Source organism: Rosa rugosa, chromosome 2, assembly GCF_958449725.1.
Source record: "Rosa rugosa chromosome 2, drRosRugo1.1, whole genome shotgun sequence".
Classification (NCBI taxonomy): Eukaryota; Viridiplantae; Streptophyta; class Magnoliopsida; order Rosales; family Rosaceae; genus Rosa; species Rosa rugosa.
Genome location: NC_084821.1, coordinates 15,622,324 through 15,647,711, shown reverse-complemented (window position 1 = coordinate 15,647,711; position 25,388 = coordinate 15,622,324). Strand labels below are relative to the sequence as shown.

Here is a 25,388-nt window from a genome sequence, read left to right as displayed (position 1 = left end):
CATTTGTGTTAATATGAATTTCTTTTGTGAGGTGTGTTATGCTCATTTAGAGCTTTACAATTTTACTTTGTGAGAGTGAATTGTAATAATGAACTCGAGGTTTTTTTCGAGATTTTATTTTCGAGTGGAGAGTGGTGTGTTTGTTCTGAGAAAAAAATTCATAAACGTTATTTTGTAATTGTCATTATTCATGTTTCGGATTTGAATTGGTTATTCAAAATTCGGGGCGTGACAGTTAAAGTGCTCAAAATAGCCCTAAGGAGAGCCCTTTGGCCCTTGAAAAAAATTGGATCAGAATCATGCTGACCCACGTTTGGTAGTGGAGGCTGACAAAAGCATGACGTCAGCAACAGCTAGTTGCTAACGTTAGTTAGCCGTTGGGTAATTTTTTTAAAAAAATAGCCGTTGGTTAGGTTTTTTTTTTAAAAAAAAAAAAAAAAAAAAACTTTTACACTATAAATACATATGACTTCAACATTCTTTTTCACATCTTCCTTCTACTTCCTAATATATATCTCTCTATTCTAAATCTTTCATTTTCTCCCTATTCTTAATTTCTCATTTATTTTACCTTTATCGAAAATGGCTAGTTCGTCGAAAAGAAGTGTGAATTAGTCACCGTTGGAAGATGAAGCACTCACCGTTGCTTTCGTGAAAGTATCCCAAAATTCCATCAATGGTACAAGTCAATCGGAAGATGGTCTTTGGGTCCAAGTCCAACAAAAATTCATGGAGATCCAAGATACTATTTTGGTACAAAGGACGTGGGAGAGTTGCAAATCTCGGTAGCAAAGACACATTTTTCCTCAAATGAACAAATGGCACTCTTGCATCAAACGTGCCGAGAGGAGGAACCAAAGTGGAGGAAATCTTCAAGATCAAGTGAGTATTTTTTCAAAGAAAAAATTATTTTAAAATACAATGTGATTTTTTAAATTTTTTATCATATTGTTATGTAGATTATATTTAACTGTGCTCGTAATTTACAACTTACATTTTATAGCAACGCCAAGCCGAAGATTATTTTCGGGACGACAATAGAGGAAAAAAATTTAATTTTCTCAATTGTTACAAATTGGCCAAAAAATGTAATTGGACGACTTTTGAAGATACACCACAAGTTATTTACAACACATCAACATCAAAATTAGCTAAAGATATTTTTAATTATCTTTAAAAAAAAATACAACCGAAAAAATATTTTTTATCATAAAAATTATTTCAATTACTATAAGTCACTTGACTTTAAAAAATAAGAACATACATATATATATATATATATATATATATATAGCATATCCAAAATGTTAAAATATATTTTAGGGCTATAATTTAGCCTTGACGGGTTGGAGAGGGTTGATGTTAGATCAATGAATAGTACAGAATTCAGAGCTAAAATTTAGCCTCAGAGCTATTTTTAGCCCTTTGGGTTTGAGATGGCCTTACTTTCTAACATATGATAGTTGTAAAGATTGCGTTTACAACTCATCTATAGCTAAATTTCTTAAGCTGTAAGAAATTAGTTGTAACCTCCTCTATCTAGTGTAAATAGAGGATATATGTTATAGAGTTGTTATCCCATGTTGGTGAGTGAAAGCAGAGAGAGGAGTTTAGAGAGAAAATAGAGATTTCTCAGGGAACTAGGAAAAATTTGAAGTGGCAGTGCCCTCCTGTGGGTTGGTTGAAGGTGAATTTTGATGGAGCTTTTAGTCCGAGCTCTGGCAAAGCAGCAATTGGTTTCTTAGTCCGTGACTCTCAAGGGACTTTTTTGGGAGCAGTGAGGAAGGTAGTACTCGAGTTCAGTCTGCTGAACATGTCGAGCTCTTGGCTTGTAAGGAAGCATTTGGTTATGTGATGGAACACGATCTATGTCCAGTAATTTTGGAGACTGAGGTTTTGAAGCAACAAGTGTGTCAGGAGGAGTTGCAAAATTATTCTATTCTTGGAAGGTTATATATATGAGGACCTCAGACAAGATTGCCAAGTTAGAATTATTCATGCTAGAAGAGAGGCAAACATGGCTGCGCACAAATTGGCAGCTCATGCTGCAGATTTTGATCAAGCTTTCTTTTGGTCTAATATTCCTTCCTTCATTCAAGATGTAATAGAATCTGAGAAATGTATTCCTTAATCTGTTTATTAGTTATCAATAAATTAAGTCTAACACCATTCAACTCAAAAAAAGAGATTTCTCCTAAAACTCAATTGTCTTTCCTTTGTTAGAGTGTATTTCTTCCTATTATAAGAGAGTGAGTATTGTCAACTGTGCTCTCCTTATTGCAGAAGGGAATTGTTGTATCCTTTTGCTATATTAAAACCTTCTACAATTTGCCTATCATCTTGTGCTTCACTCATTTTTATAGTTTCTACTTCAGTTGTAATTGGGTGCCCCATACCACAAAATCCTAACTGTGGTATCAGAGCACCAGGTTTATAGCCAATTTTCGTGCTACAATCAGATCCAATTAGTGGAAAGGAGACATCTTCAACAATGACGACGAAGTACGAAATAGAAAAGTCAATAGGAACAATTTTTCATTGTGGAAAATGAGAATAAAAGCAGTTTTGAGAAAAGATAACTGCTTGGCAGCAATTGGAGATAGACCTGAGGAGATCACTGATGATGGCAAGTGGAACGAGATGGATGGCAATGCTATTGCTAATCTGCACCTAGCACTAGTTGATGAAGTATTGTCAAGTGTGGCGGAGAAGAAGACGGCAAAAGAGATATGGGATACACTCACAAAATTGTACGAGGCCAAATCACTACACAACAAAATCTTCTTGAAGAGATAGCTTTACACCCTTCAGATGATGGAGTTGACTACGATGACCGACCACATCAACACCTTGTTCTCACAGCACACAGCAATGAGGCAAAACATAGAGACACGTGAACGTGCTGAAATTCTACTTCAAAGTTTACCTGATTCGTATGATCAACTCATCATCAACTTAACCAACAATTTAGAATACTAGTCTTCGATAATATTGACATATTATAGATGCAGTTCTTGAAGAAGAAAGTCAGCGCAACAACAAATAAGATAGAGCTCTAGCCCCCAAACATTTAGCATTGAGTGTTTATGATAAGGAGATGCTAGCAGTTGAACACTGGTGACCTTATTTGTTGGGACATCCATTCAGGATAATTATAGATCACCGGACTATTCAGTACTTTTTGAACCTACGGAATACCACCCATGCACAACAAAAGTGGCTATTAAAGTTACTCGTGTATGACTATAGCATTGTTTTCAAATCTGGTAATACTAATGTTCTCCCTGATGCTCTATCAAGACATGGTGAGTTAAACTCTCTTATGGGAATTTCTAGTCCTATGTTTACATTCATGAGTGAAATATCTAATTTGTGCAAAAATCACTATGAGACTTACAAGTTGATGGAAGGCATTGAGCAGGGAACTATCACTTCTAAGAATTTTACTGTGGTTAATGGTCAGTTGCTTTATAAGAAGAGAGTTTTTGTCCCTAATGCTGATGGTTGGAGGTTGAAAATTATCAAGGAGTTTCACTGTGGTAAGAGTGGGGGACACTCAGGTTGGTTAAGAACCTACAAAAGGGTTTCTAGAAGTTTTCTATGGCCTGGAATCAAAAGGCAAGTTAAAATTTTTGTTTCTGAATGTTTAATCTGTCAGCAAGTTCACTATGAGACAATTTCACCTCCCGTATTGCTGTAACCTAACCCTATTCCCACTGGCTTTTGGACTGATATTTCAATGGACTTCATTGATGGCCTTCCTCACTGTGCAGGTAAAACTTCCATTATGGTAGTTATTGATAGGCTTACTAAATATGCACACTTTATTGCTCTCAAGCACCCTTATACTGCTAGAAGTGTGGTCGAATTATTTGTTCAAGAGGTTTTTAGACTTCATGGAATGCCTAACAATATTATTAGTGATAGGGACCCCATATTTCTGAGTGCATTTTAGAAATTTTTCTTTGAGTTACAAGGTTCTAAGTTATGTATGAGCATTGCATACCATCCCCAAACAGATGGTCAAACTGAATGTTTAAATTAATAGGGTTCTGGAACAGTATTTAAGGTGCGTGATTTTGGAGGTACAAGGTCAGTGGACAGAAATGTTGCCTCGGCTTGAGTGGTGGTACAATACCACCTACCACTCAGCTGTTAACATGTCTCCTTATCAAGCTCTTTATGGGATCGCTCCTCCCCAAGTAAGAACATATGTTCTAGGTAGTACTGTTGTTCATCAAGTGGATCTGCTATTGAGAAATAGGGATGAATTGTTGTCCAACCTCAAGTTTCACATGGAACAAGCCCAAGCAAGGATGAAGGTATACTATGACAAACATCACATTGAGAGGGAGTTTGATATTGGTGATTGGGTGTTCCTGAAGTTCCAACCCTACAAGCAAAAGTCGGTGCAAGTCAGAAAATCCCACAAACTTGCTCCAAAATACTTTGGCCCTTATCATGTGATTGAAAAAATTGGCAAAGTCACATACAAATTGCTGCTACCTGCGACTGCAAAGGTGCATCCAGTATTTCATGTGTCACTTTTAAAGAAGAAACTGGGAAGTTCAGTAGTTCCGTCTCCAACTTTACCTCCTAGCTTTGATACCAACATTTTGAACCCAGTTCCAGCAAAGATATTACAGAGGAGTTTATTCAAGAAGAATAACAATCCTGAGGTAATGTGGTTAGTTCAATGGGAAAATGGTTCTGAAGATGATGCTACATGGGAGAGTGCAGATGAATTTCAACTACGTTTTCCTGATTTTCAAGGGTAGCTTGTGATGGTTTCTGTCGAGGGAGGTGGAATGTTGGGGCTCTAACCCAATAATTCAACTTACTTTTTACTGTTTTCATTTGTGATCTAGCAGTAAGTTCTCAGGTAAAATTGTCATGAGTCACCAGTGATTTGATCCTTATTTGAAATTGGACAGCTGTCCAATTTCTTTCCCTTCAAGTTTCTATGCTATATGTACTGGCCTGAGGCTTTTTGAGAATTATGAATGAATATAACAAATTGCTTTTCATTTCTCTGCAATTACTCTTTTTCTTCTTATTATCCTACATCCTTTGGGTCCAGACCCATATTAGGGAATAGGGCTCTTTCATAATATCATTCAATTTTTCTTGCACAACACGTAATTCAATCTTTTGCTTTTCAAATTCAGTCGGTGCCACTGAAGAAGTTGTTCACCTGTGCATTTAATTTTTTGGCCCAACTGCTATGTACAAAGCATGACCTGTGAGAGGTTGTGACTAGTTTCTTTGGATGATTGTTGCACATTGATCATTGTGATGCCACATCTTCTCAAAACGAAATCGTTTTGATGCAATTCTGCTTATGCTTCTTTCCACCCTCATCTCCACAAGAAAAGGACAATGGTCTCATTGAGTAGGGTGTAGGGTAAAAACCCTACTATATGGGAACCTGTTCCGCCATGGAAGAGATTGGAAACCTCTGTCAAGTCTGTCTTTTGTATGCTTATGTGACAGGTAAACTGATAGCCTACATAGCCCATATCAAGCAGTCCACATTATTCATGTTTTCCTTAAACCTTCTCATCGGAGCAAAATCCCTAGGCTCCCCTCCCGACTTATCTGGATTGCACATAATCACATTGAAATCTCCGGCCATAAGCCATGGTAGGTTACAGCTCTTGGCAGCTAGGGTTTCAATTATCTCTCAAGTTTACTCTTTTCCAGTTCTCGTAGCCACTCCATATATACCTGTGAACCTCCATAAAGTCGCTGAACCTGGCTCTCCCACTTCAACATCGATGTGATTAGGAGAATATGTTTGGAGATTGACATATGTATCAGAGCTCCAAAGCAGCGCAATACTTTGCTATCCTTCTTGATGAGGGAAACAGATGCTACCCTTTAAACCAAGGCTCACCATAATGGAGTCAATTAGCCTTGTCTGCGCTAGAGTTGCAGCCAAGAAAATCAGACTTGGACGCTTTGCTTGAACCAGATCAACGAGATCGTGTTGCGTCTCATGGTTTACAATGCCTCTGCAATTCCAGATGAGTATGTTGCCCTACAGGCTACAACATGGTTTCAGGGATAGGCCGCGTAGCACGGTGTCTGGCGCGCTTATGGCGGCTCACGTACAAAGACTCTCAGCGTTGATTAGGTGTTTTTTTTTTTACTGTGCTGAGACATTTATTGAATTTCACTCCCCTAGATATTTAGACATCCTCAAATTTCCAACTATTCACTTATTCATTTTTCTCCTCACCTCACCATCTTCCCACCTCCCTCTTCTCCATATTTTGACGCTAACTCACACTCAGTCACTAACATTTTATAAATGGACATTTCTATTCACTACTAAAAAAAACCTCAATTGCTTCGCCTTTTTACTTCGGCATCAATTGCCGTAGCAATTGAGACCCTATTGCTACAGAAAATATTCCGTCGCGATTAAGCCTTCTCCTTTGCGACGGCAAATGTTTACCGTAGTAAGTTTTTTATCAATTGCGACTCAATCTCGTCTTGCCGTAGTAAGAATTCTTTTTCCTCAATTTTTTCTTTTGGTTTCTGAGCCTTATTTCCCACTAACATCGATCTGCAGCCCCAATTTACTCTCTCTCTCTCTCTCTCGCCCAAGCTCTGCAGCGCCTCGAACCAGAACCTGAACCGGATCCTACCTCCGACATCGACGAGGTCTGCACCGGAACTTACCGCCGAGATCGACAGCTCTTCCTTACCGCCGAGACCGACAGCTCCTCCTTCACCAAACTGTAACAACAACTCTCTCACACCAACCCAACCCCAGATACACAACAAACCTGATCGAGAAGATCGTTTGTTGATGGCGAGGGACGTTGGTTTCAGGACCCTGGCGTTTTCGATCTGGATAAGGTAAAGGCTGTAATTCATCCCTCTCAGCTTCTGATGTGGCCTCCAACGCATGCGTAAGCCATTCCCAAAATTCAAAGGTGAGAGCCCGATTCCCCTAACACCAAAACCCCAATTCGAATTAGGCACTGAGGATCCAAACCTCAATTTCAATTCTACAAGGTAATCATCTCGATTCCTCATAGTTTTTCCACATCAATACACGAATTAGGATTTCCAAGATTACCTTACTTATATGTACTTTGTTAAATTTTGAAATTTTGTGTTCATAGCTACTCTGCTAGTCTTTTATTTGGGGCGTGAAATTGAAGATTCCAATGTGTTTTGCTTGAAATTTAGGTATTTACTAATTTTTTTATTATTTCTACAATTGGGAAAATAGGTGTGCTGATGTTCATATACTATATCTTGTTTGATAATTTCTATTACAGTCAGTTGTAGGTACCGTCTCTTATTAGGGTTCTGGAGACCATGTTAGTGATTCTTGGTTTTATGATAATGTGGATTCTTGCTTTTATGATATTGTGGATTCTTGCTTTTACTTGTTGTGAAATTTATACAGTAGTAGCATACCATGAACATTTATAACTTTTATTGTTCCAAAGGTTATAACTTTCACTATTTTGTTGTTTATCTATGGGTAGTTTTGTAGGGAAAAAAATATAGGCACTACTGGGTTGCTTTCTTTGTAGTGGTATTATGGGAATTCTGATTCAGAGCTATAGATGCTAGTCTGGTGATGCTGATCCTCATTATAGGTAAATCATTCTTTTACCGTTTGTGGGATTTTTAGTTCTACTTCTGTAGCTTCTATTATCAGTTTTGCCACTGTATATTGTTTTCAGATTTTCATGTTGTCATCAGTTTGCTTTAAAGACTGGGCATTGTAATGTCCTGTGCAATGTGGCTATTGTTCTGTAACCTACTGAGGCTTTCTTAGCCTGGATTAGCCATTTATTTTTCGAGTGACTGGAAGTTTCAGCTTAAGGACTATCTTAGCAAGGAGGCATTTATTTTTCAGTTCTGTGCTTACTGGTTGGAAATATAGATTGAGTCTGGTCATTCATAACTATAGCAAGGAGACGTGGAGCATTGTTGGTTATTACTTGTGTGTGATAAGTATGTCTCACGTGTCTCCTTGTCAGCTGGCTCGCTAATAAGAGCTCAATCTAAAAAGTAAATTGTGTGATGTCAACAAGCTTTCTTCACAAGCAATTAACTCTTAACTTTCAGCCCTATTTTGAACCATTAAAATAGAGGCTTCCTCGGTGTTACTAATTCTTCCTCCTCCTCCTCCTCCTTCTTCTTCTTCTTTCTTTTTCTCTTTCAATGCCTTCTTGCAATTCCTATCTGTTTGAAGTCACTTAAAATTGATGTTTGATAAGTACCTCCTCATCCTTTGATATTAATATGTAATTATTGGTTCAGTACTGACTTGTACAAGGTTCCTTGAGTATGGGTCTTGTTATTTATTTGGTGGAATCAAAGTTTTCATCCATGTTGCACAATGAAGAAGTATGGCTTATTTTGCATACACTTGTAACCTGTCATGTGGATTTAGGGAAATTGGATACCAGAGCTAGACCAACTGAAATTTTGGAATTGACAGTGTCACATTTCACTTGGAATTGTAGGGCTTGTTTACATCGATGTGAAGAAACTTGATGTGTAGCAAGAGATGCTTTCCACATTGCAAGCACTAAAGGAAGAACAGAGGCAAAGAGAAATGAAAAATAACCTAGATCAAGCAGTGTTATGTAAAACCATGTACAAATGGTCTTTTCAATGACTTCAGTGCCTTTGGTAGAAGTTCCTTGCTGGACAAGTCTTTTCCACAGTATGATACTGCTGATGCTAAGACTGAGACTGTTGCAAAAAACAATGAGGTAAAAGACAACCCCAAAATGAAAATCCACTCTAGTCCAAGAAATAATCCGAACTCGTACTTGGCAGCAGTTACAAGATCTGTGAATTCAGCCCATCTGGGACTCGTAGCTGCCAGGAAGCGTGCCTTGATTGCAAAACCACTGATTATTGGTTTGAGGGTGTAGAAATTAATCACCAAGAGGAAAGACCTAACAAGTATTATGAGAAGGGTGATGGAGGACATAGCCTTCCCATTTCTGAAGAAAAGTTTGTGGGATTTCCTTAGGAGTCCCAAAAAATTTAAAAGCCTGTTAAACTTCATCAGAAGAAAGAGGGTTGATACTCTTCCGAAGTTCCAATAGTCTTTCTTGCATTGCAAAAGGCACATAGGTGTAGCCTGTTTATATTATGTTTTCCTCCATTTTCAGATTAGGTCTATTCTAATTTGTCAAAAACACTATGTCTATTCTATTAATTCTTACTTCATTTATCCACATAGAAGCGTCATTAGACTTTAACGTCTTCAGCAAGCAGGAAAGTCAGACACTACCTGAGTCAATAATAATTTTGTGACTTGGCCAATTTCCTAGAAATTTCATCCAAATTCAAGCACAATTGATAGAACTAGTCCACAAGGACCACAAATTCATACGAAGACCTACCCGGCAAGAATATTAATGCTTGTACCTTGGACAAAAAAATATATGGTTCAGCTCAAAAGGAAAAAATTTCTTTTTTGAGCGGAAGACCTCAAATTTGTTGAAGTTAGGCCAAATCACACATATTTACTCTCCATTAGCTACTTTCACCTTAGAAATAGTCACTAATAACAATTGAAAAATAGAAAGTGAACTCAGTGTCTCGATCAATCTGTAACACCAATTTTCATGACATTAGTTTATAAGCCTGAGTTGTAGGCTTCTGTTTCAACATTTGAAACTTTGAAAACATATTTGCTTAGCCTTCATGTGTCTTGCAGAAAAGAAAAGAAGAAATATTCTGCATTTTTCAAACTCCATAAAATATATTTGCAATCAGCCCTAATTGTTAAGAACGTCGGAGCGTTGGACATGGATTGTACAGATGGATGAAGTATCAAGGCCTAGCAAGAAGCTAGGTCTAGCTAGTTCATTTGCTCTCACCAAGTCTTGTTCATTTATGGGTCAAATCACTACTAAAAAAAACTTCAATTGCGACGGCAAATAGTAATTTTGCCGTAGCAAATACTTTTCGCGACGGAAAATTGAGCAATTGCGACGGAAATGTTAGCGTTGCAATAGGTGGCGTCACAAGATCCAATTGCGACGGTAAATTTCCGTTGCAAAAAGTATTTGCGACGGAAACTGTTACCGTCGCAAAGGCTAATTTAGTTGCGACGGGTACCTTGCTGTCGCAAAAAGATATTTCATTTTAAAAAAAAGAAAGAAAGAAAATCTGGTGTGAATTGCACCAAAAAAAAAAAAAAAAAAAAATTGCACACAAAAGCTAGTTCCACGTTCTACAAATGTTATAAATTGAAAAATATCAAAATACAATATCCATCAGTTTTACACCAATCAACAATCACAATTCAAAGACCTGAAATTGTATTCGAATATGTATTTGCAAGCAAATATACAAAATTAAACAGATATGTAGTGGTAGACAATGCAAAAACTACTCAGCATGTGAATACTCCCACGCCTTCTGCCAGGTTTGGACCTGAAACTGAGATAACACGAGGGATACAGTGAGAAGCAGAACTAAATCAGCTAATATAGTCAATGATGTATAAGAGTAGCTTATAATAGAGCTTGTATAATATTGCATGAAAGTGAAACAAAAAGTAAGCACCATACCCCACCTGAAGAGAAATTGCAATGTGGAAAGCATCTCTTGCTACACATCAAGTTTCTTCACATCGATGTAAACCCTTTCGCTATAGTCGCATGCATTCTAGCTCTAGTTGTTCAGACTTATCTAGCTGTTGTGTGGAACTTGGCACTTGTTGTTTCTGTACTAGAAGACAAATGTGGCATGGAGGCACTGGGAAAAGCTGGACAGCTTATTAAGGGATCAAAGCTACGAGGATTTTTTTTCTGAATGTTGTTATAGCCACCTCCTTGTGGTTGTTATTTGTTTTGTACAGGATTGTCGCTAAAGCTATACCAGTAAAAGTAGTGATAATTCCATTGCTCCTCTTAAATTGTATCAGCTGCCTCATAGCTATGGTTTCGCGAATGGCATACATAGTCCTGTACTATCAGTCCAAGGCGACTCATGGTGAAGAGCTTGAACGTACTGCAAGGAAGCTTGGACATGCTAAGGTTACCTTTGATACCCCTCTTATCAATGCAGATGCAATTTGATGAAGAATGTCACTCTTTCGTAATCGAGTGTATATTTTTGCTTGTGTTGTCCGTTTGTAACCACACATATGCGCTTCTTAGTATGTAGTCTTTGCTTGTGTTCATAAGGTAACCTGGCTTATAAATAAAGGTGTTAATGGGTTTTACGATACTGAAAACCAAAAACTAAGGTGTAGGATTGACCTCTTGATTATGCACCACATCTGTTATTACACCTCAAACAGTTCTCCATACAACGGAGATATAAATAAATCACTTTGGCAGTTTGATACTAATAATTGGCGAGTTTTTTTTTTTTTTTTTAGAAAATGATAGCTTCATTACTAAAGGCCAGAAGACACATACATCAGATGCTGTCTCATATCTAAAATCTAGATGGCACAAGCCGCCAAGCAAAAGACAAGTACCTTCACTGTTAACACATATGCTCACTTATTGAGCCTAAAATACAAGAAATCAAATTCTCACTACTAACCCCCTTTGAAAAGAAAACCTAGTTGCCTAGAGACCTCAATTAGTGTACAACTAAGTAGACTGAGAAGAAAGTAATAAGGAACACAATTTCCAGTAGTAGGCAAAGGAACCAGGAAAGTCTAACGCTTTCCTTTGCCCTTATCTCTAGGGCTAGAGCTTAAAGCACCGGCTGCAGGGTAGGTGAGTCTCAGAGGGGCCGCTCCTGCCTTCTTCCCAGAGCGTTGGCTCTTATTCCTGTTGCCAAGCGGCCTACCCATCCTCTTCTTGAGAGTGACAAGAGGAATATCATTGTCGTCTCCAAACAAACCCAAAGCATCAGCCTGCAAAGTTAGAATTTTACCACCCAAAATGGTCTTGAACTTCTTATGAGAGGGATCACAACCCCCATTCCTATCCCTTTTCTTTGAAGCCACGACATCTTGTTGCATATCCTGCACTATGGCTGTAGCTTCACTTGTACCAGATCCAGTCGCACCACTATGGGCTAAAAACGAACTCAAGGTCTTCTCCAAAGCATGCTTCGTCCCCGAAGCTATGTGCTCGCCATTACCATCAACCGGATCCGAAGCAGGAGACGACCCGGAAGGAGAAGTAGATGGAGGGTTAGGGCGTTCAACACGACGAAAGGTTGGGTTCTTCTTCTTGGGAATAGATGAGGAAGTAGTGAAGAACTCACGCTTATTCTGAGCCGAAAAGGAAAACGAACCTCCTGAGGTTGACGACCCCGGAAATTTCAAAACCCTAGATGGCGGTAGTGGAGTATGCGGCTCCTCACATGCAATCCCAGCGTGCGTGACCAGTCCACACTGTGAACATCTCCCTTTCAGATGTTCAAACTGAAAATGAAGCACCGGTTCGACACTGACATCCAAGAAAATCTTCCGCTCAAGCACGAATGGTTTGGAGATATCATGGGTAAAGAAGATCCGAATCCCACCCTTCTTGAATTCCTTCTTATCATAGTCTAAGAAACCACCCAAGAGATTACCGATAAGAGTAAAATTCTCAGTAGATGCTTGAATTGGGCTTCATGCAGGGGCTTTACCCCATCATAATCTGCAAAACACATAGGAGCTCGATCAAAAGACCAAACTCCTCCGCATAGTATCTTGTTCCGATCACGAAGCGATTCAAAGGAGAACAGGAACACATCACCCGCTTTTTCCTGGACCCTAAAATCCCTATCCACCATCCAAGTACGGTGGAAGTGAGCCTTGAAAGCTTTGGGATCCACCGGCTTGCGGGTCAGAGGCTTGCCAAGTAGAAAAGACTGAGATGACTTGCGCACCGGACCACCACCAATCTTACCCAGATCCGGGGCGCTACCACCAGAAGCAATAGCAAGAGAAGCAGCAAAACTTGCTGTGACAGCATCTATGGAGGCCATGGAGGGATGGAGAGGCAAGGAAGAGATAGCGAGGCTATGGATGGAGGCTAGGGCGCCGTAGAGAAAAACTAGAGTGAGAGGAAAACTCTCCTAGGGTTTTTTTTTTTTTTTTTCTAATAATTGGCGAGTTAAGAAAAAGTTGAAGGGTTTTTGTCTATTTACCCCATTTCTAGAGATTTTTTTTCTACTTACCCCATTAAGTTTTTTTAATTTCCTTTTACTCAAAACACTCTAAAGAAGTTTTTCCTAATACCCCATTAATTTTTTTTTAATACCATTTTACCCTCACCCCTTTGTTACTTAGAGAGAGAAAGAGAAAATGGAAGAGAGGGAAACCATAGGAGATTTTGCCGGAGTCCTGTCACAGGCCGTCGCCCACCGGATTTTTCTGAAAACCTCGCCAGAGATCCCCAAAGAAATCATCGGAGATTTCATAGGCCGCCGGAAATGTTTATTGCCCCCCAATAGAGGGGCCATAAACCTCTATTGCCCTCCAATAGACGTTTATTGCCCTCCAATAGAACTTTCGTTAGTCGGAATGGGAACTAATTTTCCTAAAATTAGACAAATAAAACTTTAATTAAAGAAAAAAACGAGGAGATTATATCAATTTAAAAACGTCTATTGCCCCCCAATAGACGTTTATTAGGGGGCAATAGATATTCAAAACTTTTTTTTCTTTCCTTCTGTCCTGTTACTTAAAATAAAATAAAAAAGCTAGAAATTGATTTGGCCACCCAGAGAAAAGCTCTGGGCACCCAATCAGAGTTCAAGGAGTTCAACAGTGAGACGTGAACAATGACACCATAGACGACGTCGTCGATCTTCTCACCACCACCTGTAAATTTCGATCGTCTCCAATCTCGGCATCCATCTCCAATCTTGACGCGCCAAACACATAAACTCCAGGTAGCCGGTCGCGGAAATGACTTCATTGAGCTGGAAGCGCCTTCTGCATCAAATCTCCAGCAAGAGAAGCTACTACAGCTCTCGGACTCCCTAACATCGGCGCTAAATCTACTGTAGCTCTCGGACTCACTCACATCAGTTTCCAGTAGTAGATCAGAGACAGAAGACAGCGGAGGTCCATCGATCGGAGATAGCGGTGGGGGGAGAGAGAGATGTCGTCGGATCAGAATGGGATGAGAGCGCTGGCCGAGAGCATGAGAGAGAGAGAGAGAGAGAGAGAGATGTCATCGGTGTGCAGAGAGAGAAAGAGACGTTGTCGATCTGCAGAGAGAGAGGGAGGGGAGAATGATGAGTGGCACATGGTAGTTTTTTAATTAGGTCAAGGGTAATATCGTCATTTTATTTTAAATCGGGTTAGTGAGAATAAAAATTTCTTGCTGGGATAAGTGAGATGATTTCTATTTTGGTGCTTTGGGTAAATGACCCAAAGTTGAAACCCTCTAATGCTAGAGATTTGACGAAGTACTCTGTCCCTTTTTCCCCGTCATTCGACTATTATTTCCTCTCTTATTCCTATGTTGCAACTCAGTCATTTACTCATTTTCACAGTAACCATCATGAATTAATCGTGCACTCTGCGTGCGCATGCGTTCAATGGACTAACTAATATTGTTTTACCGTAGAAGTAAATCAACAGGAGGTTTGGAGTTGAATATCATGTATCCATATAAAAAAGAAATACTTGAAAGAGATCTTTCAAGAACAAATGGACAATTGTTTAACATTATTGTTTGGACCCAAAATGAACATTTTGGCCTGACAAGGCACGTCTTGGAGAAATTGAGCCAATATCAGTGGCTCAAGCTATATATTGTCGACAAGCTCGAAATATATCTTTAGAGGCTAAATAAAGCCTACTATGGAAGTATGACAAGTCAACTTTAGCATATTTTCCTACTTCGGCTAGGAAAAACCGAGCTAGACAAGGAAGGAGGGGTGGCAGACTAACCAAATGAAATCGAAATGTGCTGAAACTTTCCAGATCCATTCTAGACAGCCCAAGGATCATTTCTTATGAAGAGTGCAAGAGCTTTTTTTGAGTGGAAGGCCTTCAAACAATCAGCCCAATTTTCTACAGAAGCAAAACTGGAAAACTGGACCTGTAAGAGGTCCAGCAGTATTTTCGGCCCAACCACATGGAATAAAAATCTGAAAATTTGTCAGGATGATCTACACTCATAGTGGAACATTGCATATGAAGAAGTCGAAGGCATATAATGAAGTCTTGTTGGAGAAATAATTGAAGGAATAAAGGGGCAGAAACTGACCTAAAACCAGCTCAATATTCACATGTTCATGTTTCCTACCCACATGAAGAAAGCTAGATGCTTTTCTCTTTTTCCTTGGATATATTTTTCTTCTACAATCTCTTTAATAGATCATCACCACTTCCATGTTGCTGCACCTTCATGCTTTGCTTTCATTTCATCTTTTCTCTATCTTTTCCATATTTTACAAGTGAACTTAGATCTACTTTCATTATTTTTCTTCCACTCATCATTTCACTCTTCTTTTTCTTCCCTATATAAACACCTTCTCCTCTCATTCTAAGACACACACACATTCACAACATCAAAACATCTCTAAGATGATCTAAGTTCTCTCTAGAGCAACCTCTCTAAGAGCAACTCATTTCCTTCTCTTTCTCTTACCGGTGATCACACTCCTAGTCCTAGTCTTCTCAGAAGCCGACTTTCAGTGCCGCCAAACCCTCTGTCAACGTACTTCGGTCCTAGTCTCCTCGAGAGCCGATTGTAGTACCACGACCAAACACCGACACCAAAACACATTCACATTCAACAACAACATCTCTAAGATGATCTAAGTTCTCTCTAGAGCAAACCTCTGTAAGAGCAACTCCTCTCCTTCTCTTTCTCTTACCGGTGATCACACTCCTAGTCCTAGTCTTCTCAGAAGCCGACTTTCAGTGCCACCAAACCCTCTATCAACGTGCTTCGGTCCTAGTCTCCTCGGGAGCCGACGGTAGTACTGCGACCACAACGGTTACAGAACCAGCCAAGCAAGGGTAACGCCCTAGCAACCCAGCCAAGCTAAAGTCACGCTTTAGCAAGATCTCAATACTTCCCGGTGATTTCGCTCTGCTCGATCTGCAATATTGAGTATCGACTTGTGAACAAGAAGAAACTTCAGCAAAGTCCTCACCACGAGGCACAAAAAATCCCACGACGAGGTTGGTGCTCTCTTCGTCTACAATCGCTTGATAGAAGTCAGGTCAAGGGACACTCCCGACGACCGCACCCGAACGGTGCTGCCACGCCCGCGCAAGAAAAGAGACTGTTGACCAGCTGCAGCAAAATTGGAGCCAAACAATTATCAACGTCTTTGTTGCCGTTATCAAGCTATACATTTTATAGAGTCAACTGTATAAATTAAACTGTCGACAAAATTTCGTAAAACGACTTGTCGAAAAGTAACGATGTAGTAAACGACGGAAGAAAAGAGATCAAGAAAAGAGATAAACTGTCCTAGCCTCTTCAAACCACATGGCAGCACTCTGTGAGCTGACCACATGCAGAACCTCCACCTGCCACCTCCACAGTTCCTTACCACATGCCACGTACTTTCTTATTGGATTCAGTCACATACGTCCACGATTGATCTGATCAAAATTCCAACTCCTAAATAAAAGCTCAAACATCACCTTCATCAACCTCCAAAATCGAATCGATTTCAGAAACTGAACCGAATCCAACCAACAATGGCGTCGAATCTAAACCCAGCATTTGCCTACACGGTGGTGTACGTGAAGGACGTAGCCAAATCCGCAGCCTTCTATTCCAAAGCCTTCGGCTACACCGTACGTCGTATAGACGAGTCTCACAGGTATATAATCACCTTCCTAAGTATTAATCCACAATCACTAGTTCTAAATACATTGATGATGATTGAATATATACAGATGGGGAGAGCTTGAAAGCGGGCAGACGACGATAGCATTCACGCCGCAAAACCAGCACGAGACGGACGACCTCACCGGAAAAGTTCAGAAGCCGAGCTCCGGGAGTGAGAGGCAGCCGGTTGAGGTTTGCTTTGCGTACCCCGACGTCGACGCGGCCTATAAAGTAATCATTAAACGACCTGTCGTCTTGTCATTGTTCCCCTAGAGTTTATGGTTCGTAGTAATTTGTGTGTGGATGCCAATGTTTCAGAGGGCGGTGGAGAACGGAGCGGTGGCGGTGAGCGTGCCGGAAGAGAAAGAGTGGGGCCAGAAAGTGGGGTATGTACGAGATCCCGATGGGATCGTGGTGAGGATGGGAAGCTACGTCAACGAACCGAAGCAGGGTTAACTTCAGTTTAATTTATACAGATCGATATACATACTCTGAGTGCTGATGATGAATAAGTGTTTTTGTGTTTTTTTTGATACATAAGTGTTTTTGTGTTTCCCAGTGTAACTAATAAAGTTAGAAGAAAGAAGAATTTGAAGAACGTACTTTCTTTCATCAAGTCTTGAATGAAGGGCTTGTTTGCAATGCTTCTGATAGATAGGCTTTAGGGATATTGTGACATAACCGTCGAGGGAAGTAGGGACCTAAAAGATCGAACTGGATCCTTTGGTTCGTTGGCCAGAAGCTGGATCCATCGGCTCGACGTCTGTTGTTGGTGTTTGGATACATTTTTTAAAAAAGGCAGGTGTTCTGACAGCAACAACCGGAATGAATTTAAATTATATACAAAATTTTCTGCGATCATAAAAAAGAAAGAGTGACTATAGTAGATGCGGACATGCGGTTATTACCAAGGTTTTAAAATATCTGCGATATTTCTAATATATCCTCCGATATCTTCTTTTTCAACAGACTGATATATCTTAGGGGGTGAATATTTTATCTTCGATCTATCGTTTCTACGAAATTTCTCCAACACCATCAAATATCTCTGATATATTAGATATTTGAGGTATATTTCCGATAAAGTAAAAAAATATTTGTAAAATCTGATGAAAAAAATAAAAAATAGAAATTAAAAAACTCAGTAATTCTCTAAATGCAAATCTGTGTGAAGAGAGATCTCCTCAAGGCGAATTTAGGTGAGGAGAAATACCCTCAAGGTGATTCTGGGCGAGAAGTAATTTTGTAAATGCAAATATGTGTGAGGAGAGATTTCGTATTGTGTAGTCTGTGACTGTATCTATAACTCTGTATGTAGTCTGTAACTATGTACTCTGTAGTTGAATAATAGAAAGAAGCAAAGGAACCTTTTGGCATATCAGAAGTTGGAAAAGGTTGTATACTGCTACTACAACATGAAGCTGCGGCTGCGAGATAGATAGGAAATGATGAATGTGGTCAATGAAAACAACTATATAGATCTACTTCATGTTGCAAGTGAGCCGCTTGATAATGGCATTGATCCACTTCATTATTGGATTATGCCTGCACACCTCGATGATGAAGCTGGAAAACCTCTTCCACAAGTTGTAGAAACTACAACTAATGCTGTAATCAACGTAGAGAGGGTCTTATCTGAAGAAGTTGTTAAAAACCCATGAGATAATTCAGATAGTGATGATGCGTGAGGTGGTACAACAACTCCAGATAGTTCTGATGATGGTGGAGAGGGTGGAAGTGGAACAGGTGGTGGAGGTGAAAGATATGAATATGGACAATCTTCTATGGATAGAGGATTAAACCCATTTACCGGCCTGTGAAGGTAATTTTGATCATACCACCCAAGATGAAGACCACAGAGTGAGAACAGCTGGTCATGGTGCTCAAGAGAAGACCCGATATGAGAGGAGGACTAGAGGTGCAACTGATGATCAAAGTACCCCATCTGATGTTTCTTCAATTGCCTTAACTTTTGACTCTATCAGTTTAGGCACAGAGCGCAGTGGGATCTTTTGACTCTATCAGTTTAGGCACAGAGAACAGTGGGATCTCAAATGAATCTCATGAAGGCAACAATCAATTTGGCTATGACGCTTATGGATATAATCAATATGGAGAAGTATATGATCAGTCATCCATGCCAGTTGGATTCATCCTTATTATCCCCTTATCGGGAAAACAGTCAGCAGCTCTAAAGAGATCTATAACTATCATATTCATCACTACAATTCGTATTATATGGGTCATATATTTTGATCTACTTATTGCATTTTCATAGACCAGTGACCGGCTTTTCAACCACCTAGAGTCTCTCTTTGGATATAGATGAAGTTGACATTCATATGTATTTATATGTAATTCTAATAAATTGAGTCTTTCAAAAAACGATATATTTTCTCCTATATCCCTGATATATCCCCACTATTTCCGATATCTCTATTTTTTAAAGTTCTTATAGATATTTAAAACCGATATTTAAAACCTTGGTTATTACCGGACTCTGATCTTATAGCATTTGGATGTTTTATATAATTTAAATTAGGGAAAATTTCACAAACAGTACACCAAGTAAAGGCCACTAATAATTCTTATACATAAAGTTCCAAACCAAACATTTTGGTACACGAAATCTGAAACTCGACCCACTATCAGTACACGACGTCAATTTTTGACACCAAAATGTCCATTATGCCCTCAGTTCTTTTTTTTTTTAATAAATTTTTTTTTTCTGTTTTTTTTAATAATTTTTTTTTTCTGTTAAATTAGACTCATCTTTTTTCTTTCTCTCTCTTCGCGTCTCTGGTTCTATGCTCTGTTCTTCCTCTGGTTTGTAGTCCCTCAATCTGGGTCGTCGAAGCAAGATTGGTCCGGGACTTGTGCAGCAAATCTGATCGTCGGAGGTCTGGTGGGCAGATCGGTGCTGGGATCTGCGCAGGCGGGTCGGGTGGGTTGCTGCAGCAGCGATGGGTGGAGGCGGGTAGGCTGCTGACACGGGGATGTTGCTGTCGGCGGATCCAGATGGAAGCCGGTGATGGGAAGGCGCGGCTGGGATCTGCGTCCGGTCTGGCTGGGCAGCGTGCTAGGTGAGGGAGCGGAGGCTGGCAGGGGGCAGCGCCGTTGCAGACGCTGGGCAAGGCTGAGGCTGAGGCTACGGTGGTAAGTTGTTGCAGCTCGTCTGGGAAGCCGGTGACGGCTGGGTACTGGTGTTCGCTAGAGGAAGATGGGTGCAGAGATCAAATTGGCTGGGTGCTGAGAGCAATTGGCTGGGTGAGGCCGGTCTGGATATGGCCGGTTGTGCGCTCGGAGGGAGGGAGTGGGATTGAGTTTGATGGGTGTGGATTTGGAAGGTGGAGGAGATGCGGTGGTCGCCGGAGAGTTTTCGCCGGAAGAAGGAAGAAGAAAGAGTCGTCGGCGAAGGAGAAGAACAGAGCATAGAACCAGAGACGCGAAGAGAGAGAAAGAAAAAAGATGAGTCTAATTTAACAGAAAAAAAAATTTATTAAAAAAAATAAGAACTGAGGGCATAATGGACATTTTGGTGTCAAAAATTGACGTCGTGTACTGATAGTGGGTCGAGTTTCAGATTTCGTGTACCGAAATGTTTGGTTTGGAACTTTATGTATAAGAATTATTAGTGACCTTTACTTGGTGTACTGTTTGTGAAATTTTCCCTTTAAATTAAATCATTACAAAACTTCCCCTTAGATCTTTCTGGAAGGTAGAAGGTACAAAATGAGCACTATTCATTTTCTCGTTTTAATTAAGGGTCTACGATTTCAATGACTTTCATTAAATGGGCTTATGAAGATGAATATTATGATATGGTGCGACTATTTATTGATGATGCAAAGGCATAGGCATTACGAAATCTCGCAAGGAGATCAAGAAGAATTGTAATAATGTCTATGTCTTGCATCTTTGGCAAGTAGTCGCACCCATCATAATAGACTCCATAAGCATATCTAATGAAAAGTCACTGTAGACATCATGAACTCCTAAATTGAAAAACAGATTTTTTTTTTTTTTTAAAAAAAAGGAAAACAAATAGTGCTTATGCGTCTCATTTTGCATGTTCACCCAAAAAGAAAAAAAAATGACGACACTCCATCTAAGACGTCTAAGAAGTAAGTTTGTAATAAAAAAGAAAAAGGGGATTTTTTTATAACTTCACTCACATTTGGACCTCTAAATGCTATAAAGTCCTTGCCTCCTTGGTGATAAGTGATAACCGCAGCTACTATTCCCCTCCTCATTCCTTATGAGTGCGTCAATTGGGCATCGGCTTTGCAGGGAGCCACAATAAACTCTAACTATATACATTCGACAATTTTATATCTAGCTTTCAAGATTGCTCAGAAGTTTACTTGGAATATTGAATGTGCCTGTATTTATAGTTTTATATTTTTATAAGGATTAAAATATCTGCGAAATCTTTGATGTATCCCCTCATATATCTTTTTTTTTGAAGTGACCGATATATTATAGAGAAAAAATAACTTATCTTCAACCATTTCTGCAAAATTTCTCTGATATCGTCAAATATGTTCAATATGTAAGGTATATAGGTCTATATATCCCAATAAAATAAAAAAATATATATGTAAAATCTTACGAAACAGAAAATTAAAAAGTTACTCAATTATTCACAGAGAAACATATATTATGGAATATGGAGGTTATGTGGAGTGTAAAATTTTAAGAATGGTTTCTAGTCAAGAAATGACCTAATAGAGAGGTAGCACAATCTGTTTGGGAAAAATGCCTTGAGGTGAACCTCTGAAGGCGGATTTAGGTGAGGCAAAATTCCCTCAAGGCGAATCTAGGTTAGATATGATTCCCTAAAGGCGAATCTGTGTGAGGAGTAATCCCCTCAAGGCGAATGTTGGTGAGGAGTAATTCTCTCAAGGGAAATCCGGGTGATGAGTAATCTCTTCGAAGAGAATCCGGGTGAGGAAAAATCTGCTCAAGACGAAATATGGGTGAGGAAAAATCATGATGGAACAATTTCAGCAAAAGAAAACAAACATGATGCAGCCATGTTTCAAAAGTAACTCACTCACTTCTTCTTTCTCAATTATATGGGACTGGCCCTCAGTTATATGAAGGTTTCAGACGAGTAGAAGATTGTTTATGGGAGGAGAACTAGAGGTGCAACTGATGATCAAAGTACCCCATCTGATATTGCTTCAGTTGCCTTAAGTTTCGACACTATCAATTTAGGCACAGAGAGCAGTAAGATCTCAAATGAATCTCATGACGGCAACAATCAATTTGGCTATGGCGCTTATGGATACAATCAATATGGAGAAATATATCACCAGCCATTCAGTTGGATTCATCCTTATTATCCCCTTCTAGGAGAAACAGTCGGCAGCTTCAAAGAAATCTATGACTATCATGTTCATCACTACAATTCGTACAATATGGATCATATGTCTTGGTCTGATTATTGTACTTTTGTAGATTAGCGTGCGACTTTTCAACCACCTAGAGTCTCTTTTTAGACTTAGAGTTTTTTTTTGGATGTAGATGAAGTTGACATTCATATATATTTATTGGGATTATAAATTGACTTCTTTTAAAAAAAAGAAAAAAAATCTAAAATATTCTAGATATTTCCAATATCTTTTTTTTTTTTTAAGTTTCAATGAATATATAAAAACCGATATATTAATGACTACTTGTTTTTTCAATTCTAAAAGGAATAGGAATATAGGCGGGGCCAAGAAGATGTGAGATCTGAGCATGCCTCGTACTAGGAGGAAATATAGCAAAGGGTAAGGCTCATAGGAATATAAACGAACTTCTGAGGCATTCCACATACCGAGAGGAAAACAAACGGGCATTATATTGTTAGGGAATCCTTATTGTTAGTGGTGAATAATGTGGACTAATGTCTGGAAAATCCGTCACCCCTAGAAGAAATAGGAAAAGTTATGAAGAGGCGGTCAAACTTCTGGTTATACTGCATATCTTCCATGTGAAGAGAGAACCTAAGAGCAACTCCAACAGCCTTTTTTTCTTCTCTAACTCCAACAGATTCCCTATTTTATAGCAATCTCTAAAATCTCTATAATTCTTCCTTAAATTTTAGAGATTGCTGTAAATTTAGGGAATTTGGTTTTCTCTTTCCCCATTATCCTTAAAATAGGGATAGTTATAGGGAATCTGTTGGAGTAAAAGAGACTCATTTTTCCCTAAAATAGAGAAAAAACAAAATATGGGGAAGCTATTGGAGTTGTTCTAACAATGAGGATGACCGAAGTCGTGCAATCCGTAATTTGATAAGAGAGATTCTTCAGACTTTTTCTTTTTCAGATCATTTCTTGCTGCCACAAGCTCAGCCTCTGGCCTCTTCCAATCAATGTCCAAAGCATTCACATTCTCTCTTAGTCTTTTGCTTTACTGCCCTATCCACAAACCAGCATTTGAAAGACATAGACACATCCGCAGCGTGGTGAGAATTTGAAGCTACATAAACGAACCAAAACAGGGTTAACTTCGAGTTTTTAACGGATCAATATACACTCTACTGCTTGTATGCCGATGATGGATAACATTTTTGTAATAGTGTTTCCCAATGTAACTAATAGAGTTAGAAGAACGAAGAATCTGGGCATCTCTCTCTAAAACCTACTGAGAGAAAACAGATCTGAGAAAACCTATCTCCCTCCCCCTTCTCTCTTCCAGATCTTGATCCCTCCGGATCTAGATCGAAGACTTGAGAGTTGGGGGCGGCCTCTCTCGTTTGGCTTATCTGTTTTCTCAGTTCCTCTGTTCTTCATCTTTTTCTCTTGCTTCTCTCACACCCCTGTGGTGATTTACACCCATCTTGTGGTGATTTTGCTGGCTCATGTCCAGTTCTAGAGGACTTTGTTCCTCCTTTCTTTGCCGATCAACCCAAAAAAATTTCTGATCCAAAAAACTCCATGATTCCCCTCACCCATCACCTCACACCAGCGCCCCTCCATCTACCAAAGACCTGCTCCATGAAGGATTTCGAGGCTACCTCTTAAAAATGAGAATCACTTACCAAAAGGAGTATGGGTGCTCACGCATGGGTGTTTCACTCTCCATTCACCACTAGATTTTTTCTTTGCTATTGGCTTCTGTTCCATTTCGGTGGCTTTGTTCCCTTCTCGGTTTGAGTCTCTCTGGTGGAGAAGAGAGAGTCAATGTGTGGTATTGGTTCATTTCTCTCATCCCCTTTAACTTTGGTTTTGACTGGATCTGCTTTTTAGGATTGTTCTGGCAACGGTTTTTCAGTGCTCATCACCTCGATTTAGCACTTCTCACATCCTCTTGGCTTCTGGCGGCGGCTGTTCGGAAGAGTTTGGGCGGCGGCGGCTGTGTTAGTATTGTAGGAGTTGATGTTTTATTTAATTTTTAGAGTTACACTCTTTTGCCCTATCCATGTGGATTATGGTTGAGTTGTAATTTTCCTTATTGGATTTATTTGTACTTGGGCCTTGTTTTGGGCACATTCCATTGGGTTTATTCCCGTTGGTAATTATTAATGAAGCTTCATTAATATCCAAAAAAAAAAAAAAGAAGAACGAAGAATCTGAAGAACTGTCATCAAGTCTTGAATGAAGGGCTTGTTAACACATCCTCCAACACACCTGAGCAGAGTAGATGAGAAAATGCTTTGGCAGCGGATCATATTTCACAACATCTCTTGTGGGTTTCTCATGCAACGGCCAAGCTTCTGAAATCACTCTCCTATATCTTCATTCTTTCTGCAACACAGATACGAAATAGCATTAGGAATGATATTTGGTCAGCAATATTTGCCAAGCAGAACACTTCGGTGCAATGCACTAGTTGGGGTCAGCATCCACAAAATTCAACAGAAAAATTGATGGTGCAATATATTAACCAATTTATCAACTACATACAAACATAGAAATAAAAAGGGGAAAACTAGCTTCAACAAAAATGAGCACAACCACAATCAGTATATATCTCAATCATAAAAATTCCTACAAACTGAAGGTTCCCAAGCAAGGCGCCACTTAAACAAAAGGATGACACACTTCCCTTACATTCCCAACCACAGTTTTCACAATAGGAAGCGAACGCGGATCACCATGAGAATGCATACTTCCAGTGACGTGGGAAAGAACCTCTCTCCACAACCCAAGAGTCTCATCCATTAGCATGGACTCCATATTTGCTACTAATGACAGATGCTCACAATGAGTCTTGCTCAGTAGTGAACCTCAACTACTTACCTACAAGAGCACTATTTATTTCCAAACCCTCTGTTACTTTGGCTGTTGCACAACATCCCACTAATCAAGTGAACCTTCATACCCTCACTACTTCCCTCCTAAGAAGACATCCCCCATAGTTTATAAGAGCTTAACAAATACAGAGAATAAGTAGGCACCCTTATTATTTCAATGTATAGAATGTTGATTTCAGGTCTCAGCTCTACAAAATTGCAAAACTCATTATCATTGGAGTGATTGGACTGAAGCATTACAACGCAAATAACCTGAATAACTAAATAGAAAACAACATAAAGATACAAATGTATGAACATTTACATGAGTGGTACTTCTGTATGAGAAATTGAGAAGATGTTCAAGACTTCATGTATGCAAGCATGTGTCTATATAGGTA

At 39.4% G+C, this 25,388-nt stretch overlaps 2 protein-coding genes and 1 long non-coding RNA gene across 3 annotated transcripts; all 3 read left to right on the top strand.

Moving 5' to 3' along the window:
- Positions 1–2,547: 2,547 nt before the first annotated feature.
- On the top strand, positions 2,548–3,955 carry LOC133730427 (uncharacterized). The gene is made up of 3 exons (XM_062158020.1): positions 2,548–2,750; positions 3,148–3,560; positions 3,774–3,955. The coding sequence occupies exons 1-3, from the start codon at positions 2,548–2,550 to the stop codon at positions 3,953–3,955; spliced, it is 798 nt and encodes a 265-aa protein (XP_062014004.1).
- A 2,378-nt stretch (positions 3,956–6,333) lies between these two features.
- Positions 6,334–9,248, top strand: LOC133732544 (uncharacterized). Its single transcript, XR_009857172.1, has 2 exons — positions 6,334–7,622; positions 8,499–9,248. It is a non-coding gene; the product is annotated as an uncharacterized LOC133732544 (long non-coding RNA).
- Positions 9,249–16,373: 7,125 nt separating this feature from the next.
- LOC133734055 (uncharacterized) lies at positions 16,374–17,402 on the top strand. The gene is made up of 3 exons (XM_062161712.1): positions 16,374–16,752; positions 16,829–16,991; positions 17,079–17,402. Exons 1-3 carry the CDS (start codon positions 16,628–16,630, stop codon positions 17,214–17,216), a joined length of 426 nt encoding a protein of 141 aa, XP_062017696.1. The 5' UTR covers positions 16,374–16,627; the 3' UTR covers positions 17,217–17,402.
- Positions 17,403–25,388: the final 7,986 nt, after the last annotated feature.